The sequence below is a fragment of the Priapulus caudatus genome, unplaced genomic scaffold, assembly GCF_000485595.1.
Source record: "Priapulus caudatus unplaced genomic scaffold, Priapulus_caudatus-5.0.1 Scaffold954, whole genome shotgun sequence".
Classification (NCBI taxonomy): domain Eukaryota; kingdom Metazoa; phylum Priapulida; class Priapulimorpha; order Priapulimorphida; family Priapulidae; genus Priapulus; species Priapulus caudatus.
The window spans coordinates 94,414-101,321 of record NW_014578015.1 but is presented as its reverse complement, the minus strand read 5'-3'; the positions used below and the strand labels follow the sequence as shown (position 1 = coordinate 101,321).

At 43.8% G+C, this 6,908-nt stretch overlaps 1 protein-coding gene across 1 annotated transcript in view; it reads right to left on the bottom strand.

The window, feature by feature from the left end:
• Positions 1-5,875, bottom strand: part of LOC106814635 (pancreatic triacylglycerol lipase-like) — a 15,075-nt gene extending 9,200 nt beyond the window's left edge. The window contains exons 1-5 of the mRNA XM_014818973.1: positions 5,763-5,875; positions 5,391-5,510; positions 4,648-4,785; positions 4,324-4,444; positions 3,877-3,981 (exon numbers count right to left, since the gene is read on the bottom strand). Of these exons, the coding sequence (XP_014674459.1) occupies positions 3,877-3,981; positions 4,324-4,444; positions 4,648-4,785; positions 5,391-5,510; positions 5,763-5,871 (593 nt within the window). The 5' untranslated portion in view covers positions 5,872-5,875. The remainder of the gene's footprint in view (positions 1-3,876; positions 3,982-4,323; positions 4,445-4,647; positions 4,786-5,390; positions 5,511-5,762) is intronic.
• Between the last annotated feature and the right edge of the window lie 1,033 nt (positions 5,876-6,908).

Here is a 6,908-nt window from a genome sequence, read left to right as displayed (position 1 = left end):
GAGCGGACAGGATGTAGGTGCGCGCCTCCATCTAGTAGCGGCATTTTTGCAGCTATTTTTTATAAAAGTTTCTGCGGTACGCCCCGGCCCAGTGTTGAACACTGGCCGCAGCGCTCACTACCAAGGACCACGCCGAAGCGCCTATCCATTCGCCCGTGCGAAGCGCAATTGCTACTATTTGAAGGTTGATATATGCCGCTAGCATTGTATCTCCATAGTGAGTTTCACGTGGTAGGGAACAGGTAAAATGTATCCTGTCCTACCGGCGTTTGAACCCGTAATCTTTTCGGTACGGTTTTTCCGGCGACGCCTACCGGGACTCGGCCACGGGGCGGTTTAAAAATTTATATATTTTGTGTATAGTGTAATAGTTATTTGGGAATATAATACGGTGACCTATGCTGTGCGTCATGGGTTCTTCGCGCTGCTCCTACACGTGTATTGTGCCGGTGCAATTGATATAAATGAATGTAATAGAATTAAAATGAATAATGTAAAGGAAAATTTGTTTGCCCGTGCTTATGGGTGTTTTGTTGTTACAAGTGGCGTCTAGTTTGACGTAGATGCATTGTTGTAGGTTTTGTCACGCGGGCTGGGGGTTGGCGTACGGTGTTTGTTCACGACGGGTGAGTACCGCGCCGTTGTTGCAAGCCGTCCGGGCTCACTGCGATGCGTTTTCAGTATTGTTTTTTTGTATTTGAATTGTGTATGAAGTCAGCGGGTTTGACATATATTGGCAGACCGCTTTTGTTGTGAACCCTCGTACGAGCCTTGCCGAGGCGGCAAGACTGCGGAAAAAGGAAGGGGGTAATGTAGCGGTCAATGCGTCACCAAGATCACGTGATGTCGTCCCAACGGGATTTGGATGTAAGGTTTCACCTAACGTCACGCGGCACGTGAATCCCTGTATCTTGTTGATGATTACGTGGCATTACCACGTGACCACTATTAGTATATATAAGCTGCTGTTTCTCGCAAGTAGAGGGACACTGGTGGGAGAGCACTGGTGTGGGCACTGGTGCTTCTCTCCAGGTGCCTCCGAGATACACAACGCGAGGATCAGCGAGTGGTAAGATAAACGATACGCTTTTCACTCCTGGACTCACCCTCTGCCCGTGCTTACTGACGCTTGACCGTCTCTTGCACGCAGGCATGCTGAGTTTTCGAGTCGCATCTCTTGTTTTACTGTGTGATTACGTTTCTGTTTCGGGGCATTCAGCCCAAGTTTGTGTAGTATTCTATGGCCACCGGCCTGTGTCGGTCGGGCCAATAAAAGCACGGCGGTTCCCGGTTTGAACACTCAACTTGGTATTGTTGTCTTCGGTATCTGCTCGCGTCTGCGGGTGGAATCCACGATCGAACCTGTGGCACTTGAGGCCTGGACTGGCTCAAACGTCACATATATATATATAATAACTATATATAATAATATTATATATATATAATAACTATATATCATATATATATATATATATATATATATATATATATATAATATCCTCAATGCTAAGAAACACCACTGTCACGATTCGGAAATCATACACACACCGCATCATTCTTATATACACGCACGTATTACGCACAGGTAGCCGAGTAGGGCATGTATACACTAGACAATCGATCGTATATCTACTTTCACGCAGTTAATTTCAGTTACTTGAAAACCACTCCTGTATAATTCGCACGGAATTTCTAATACTGCGAGCGAGTCGTGGCGGTTTTGCGCGCCCTTATTTTGTCGTCGTGGCGCTATCCGTGGATGCAGCGCCTGCGGTTAGCACCGCGTCGCCGACACCCACGGGGCTGCTGGTGCATTGCACGACGTACCCATCGCTGCGTATCTGACACAGAGCCCAGCCGAACTTCCTGCACCCACGTGGTCGTCACTACGCGACGAGGAGAACCTGCTCTCGAAATTAAAAGCACGAATCGGTCGAAATTCACCCGGCGACGGACGGACGAGCGTTACCGCGGATCGATGTAATTCCGATTTCGCAAGGCTCCGATAATCGGTGCGTTATCCGATATTCTGGTGGATGACGGCGTTGCCGGGAGAGGACACGAGTGGAAACGGAAACGGAACGTACGGCGCGGGCGACGCCGCTGTTGAAGTCGGCAGCCTTGGCGCACGTACGTCGACGTAAGCAGCCGTGTATGTACGTGTGCGCGCGGTCGGCGAGTGCGACTCATCACTACGTCAACGCGCCTTTGCCTCCTTTGCTGCACCTTACGTTCTAATCGCGCGATGATTAATGACACTTTACGTCAATTCTGTAGACTCACGAAGACACTAGCCTGGTCCCGTGTCTGGCGGTGTCGAATACTTCCCTTATACCAACCACGGGTGAAGCAGCGAAATAATAGAGAAGAAAAAAATGCGAAGAATTCGAGATATGCATAGCTGTCGGCCGGTCGGCAATACACCTCACTACAATTCTCGCTGTATGGTCGTGATGGGTCAGACCGCCTATCTTTTTCAAACGTGCTCTAATCTTCCAATTCCATAATAAATTCAGTCCGAGTATTAATGCCCCGTCCTGCCACAAGTCGGCTGCGTGTCTGTTGTGTTCGATGTTTGCCGACGGATATAATCGTCGATTTAATCTTAATCTATTTGGGCGTAATCAAACAACTATGGCCGGCGATTCAAAAGTCTTTTGCGATTAAGGACGTGCGGTGATTAAGAGAGGGCCGCTATAGAGGCAATGTTCACGTTCGTGTGTGCATGCGACGAGTGAAAGTCTTGTGCAACTATCGATGATATGCGCGGAGATGAATTCAAGACTGTTAGTTTTAAACAGCCCTATAACAGTGAAAAAACAGCTGTGTATTAGTTTCGCCGTTAATGTTCATAGTGGTTCTAATATGGAAAAGTAGGCCATAGTGACAGTTCGCTTTAAAGATAGTAATTACAAACAACACAAATGTCTAAAAGACGATGTAGGCAGTAGACATATTTATTTTCATCACGGATACTCAATGACATTTAAAAACAATTACGCAACGGCGGTTAATTTATATGATACTAACAGATTGGATTATATTATTATTATTATTATTATTATTATGTTATTATTGTTTATATATCATTGTTATTACAATTTTGTAAGGCGTTACAAAATAATAAGTATAATTATTACAAAAATCCATCCGTTATTTCAGATTGCTTGTCTCATCATTATGGCGTGTCCGGTATAGCGAGTTCTACGTCGTCAGAGACAAGCGGTGCAGCACGACATCCGGTTAGCAGCTAAAAATATGTACGTTGTCTCGGCCTTCAAATGCCTCGCTGTGAACAGAACCTTGTGCTGTTGCCAAAAAAGCATGATCACATATTATGTGTATGAGCACGTTGCCACAGAATAAGATCGATGAGCCCACGTATACAATTATATATATATATTACTATATATTATAATATATATATATATATACTATATATATATCTTAGGTAAACACGGAGGAACAATAGGATGCACCACGCTCTGGCTCAACAAACATATATGTTGCGGTTGCGTCAGAATACGACATGTACACGCACGTCATTTTATTACAGCTCTTATGAGAACGCATGCACTCAACTTGATTCTGTTTAGCTAGCTAGCTAGCTATTGTGCTCTCTATTAACTAGAAGGCCCCGTAACCACTCACAATATTTGCGTTTCCAACGCTAGAATCCGAAGTCGTTCAAGTTCAATCGTTGGATCTCCGAAGATAGGCCAATCCCACGGAAAGTACCTTGTAGAAAAAACGACAAAAATCGAGTATATAAATCATACAACACTTACTTTATTATTAATATATATATATATATAAGTTTTATAATACCGGTTAAGCATACGAACAATGTAACTTTAATTAATTGATTTGGCTCACCAATCGTAGTCGTAGATCCACTTGAATTCCACGCGCAAGATGTCACCCAGAGCATGCTCCGCTGCTGTCATGCGCTCGTAAGTTTCACCAGAGTTCAAATCCACACTAACGAAAACACACACGCGTGTTACAAAGGAAACTTTCATTCTCACGCAATCACTGACAAATCGTCGAGAGTATACTCTGTTATTCACGGTGGGGGAGGTTTCGTATATTCGCATGTTAATACGGTAAAATTTCGTATTAAAATCGTTTTTTTATTGGGCAAAGCCTATATCTACACACACACGTACACACACACGCACGCACGCACGCACGCACGCACGCACGCACGCACGCACGCACGCACGCGCACACACACACACACACACACACACACACACACACACACACACACACACATATATATATATATGCAAAACATTTTTGATTCTACTTGTCTCTCACCTGCCTGATGTGACTTCGATAAAGTCGCTCTGACCCGTCATACCTATCATGTTTACGTATATGGTTCCCTTCTCGTCGGAGCTTCTCTGGTGCATTACTATTTTCGAGTCGTGATGATATTCTAAACATATGAAAACACTTAAAAAACGCCATTTGTTCGAATAGCGGAAACGTAACATGAATGAATAACAGCAGGTAACAACAGCAGCGCTTTTTACTTGATCGAAGCGTGATCAACCAAAGGCATTTTTAATCGATTGAAGCGCAAACGATGTCTGAAAATTGAAAATTGAAAAATTAAGTCAGCAGAAGATGGGAACCTACTTCCGTACGGCGCATTCTCTCGCGTGTACATCCAGAACATGGTCTGTTCAGGGCGCGTGGATCCCAGCGCGTAGTCACCTGCCTTGAATCCGTAGTGAGCGCATCCACCTCCATCCGCGCCACAGCTCGTACATTTACCTGCGTTGTATTCAAACAGTTCACATTAAACATCATGCACAGTGAATCTGTCGTTGTCCGCTATTAGCTCATTGATAAACGCATCACTCTAAATCCCGATCTAAAGAATCGAGCGTACGTCGTAAAGAAAAATAATAGTAGTTTGTTAAATAATGGTGCGTTATAAATAGCAGCCACCGGCCATTGGACGAGACGGGTCACGTTTGCGAGCCTTTGTTATTTAGATTGTTCATTGGTAATATCATCAAAAGATAATATTAAATGTAATGTTAAATGCTATACAATTAAATTATGGTGATCATGCTCTTTTATTTCAAATCTTTATTTACGACTGGCGACAACGGCAACTAATAAGTAACTAACTATTTAATAAAAAGTAATAAGTAATAAATAGAAAGTGAGGAAAATAGTAGAACTTACTAATGATATAACAACCATTTCTATATAGCCTACATAATACACTTGTTATGTAGTGCCAATGATATCGCAACGGGGTCTCACAACTCCTTCGGATATTCTACCTCTACTGATATTACTAGTCTTACTGTTACTGCTGCTCTTGCGCTTTGCCACATTTCTTACGCTAGCTAACATTGATACTATACCGTCGACAAATTCTTCCCATGAGCCGCATAAATAGCCCAGGTCGGGTCGCTTGGAATTGATGGAGTCTATCGCCATATACACTGCGAAGTGATGATTGCAAGCGACGAAGTTTCGTACGCCTAGAATCGAAACGAGTCCGCGTTCAAACTGCCGACAATTAAATCGCCTTTTTTTAATGATTTCGTTGTTGTCCATAGATTTTATGAAGAAAACACAAAATCATCGATTCTTTTCGAACATTGTGATTTGACTTTCTTCCCACGAGTGTGTGCGTGCGTGTAATGTCATACACGTAACCATCTCTGCTTTTATGAACTTTACGTACAAGGGCGCCATTTAAAAAAAAGACGCCTTTGAAGATTCTTCCTTACCGTTCACGAGACCATCGATCCAGATCGACTCTAACAGAGTATCATCACAACCGGGCATTTCTAAGCCACCGTTCGGGTAGATATCGACATGGCCGCATGGCGTCCACATTCCAAGACCTGCATGCGGATACAACGTTAACTCATGCAGCAAACACTTCGGCATACATCCATGGGAAGTAGAATACAGATGGAGTAGCAACACGCATCATACGCGCTAGTTGTAAAAGAAGATATCTCTCTCTCTCTCTCTCTCTCTCTCTCTCTCTCTCTCTCTTTCTCTCTCACCCCCTCTCTCTCCCTATATATATATATATATATATATATATAATGCTGAATTATATCAATTTTATTTTTATTTTTAACTGTCGCCCGTTACAAGAACGGCAATGCCGCCAACGCGTTGGACGGATTTCCGGTTTTATCCGACAACAGTATTTATTCTCACATTAATCTGCACAACACCAAGAGTTAATAACACCTCTCGCTAACAACAGTTATTACTATCTTCTGACAATTACACTTACTGCTGTTGGTCTTGACTGCGCACCGGATCCAGCATCTGCTGGGGTAAGTGAAACCATCGCTGCCACACAGAGGCGTGTAGAGGCGGGCGCTGCAGTAGCAGTTCGTGCGGCATGCTCCCGGGTAGCCAGGCCTGAGATCTGCACGTGGCGAGGTATTCGTTAGTAAAGTTGCATCGGTGCGTAACACCGTCAGTGCGCTTCGGAGGAGTGTGTCGAAGATTTCGGGAGTTTCTAGAAATTTCGTAGAATTTTTTTTTTTAGATTTCGCGTTGATTGTTTAGTGATTTTTTTAGTACGGTGACCCGTCAACGCATGATTATACGACTGGGAGACAGATTACGGTGTGCCATGGCGGTTTGATTAGATATTAATGGCACGCAGACGGCAAAGAATGATCGCAATTTCACTCGAGCTCTTCCGACAAATATTTGTCGAGAGGAAAACACGATGACGTTTAGAATTACACAACGTCACACGTTAGACTGCATGATAGAGAGAGAGAGAGAGAGAGAGAGAGAGAGAGAGAGAGAGAGAGAGAGAGAGAGAGAGAGAGAGAGAGAGAGAGAGAGAGAGAGAGAGAGAGAGAGAGAGAGAGAGAGAGAGAGAGAGAGAGAGAGAGAGA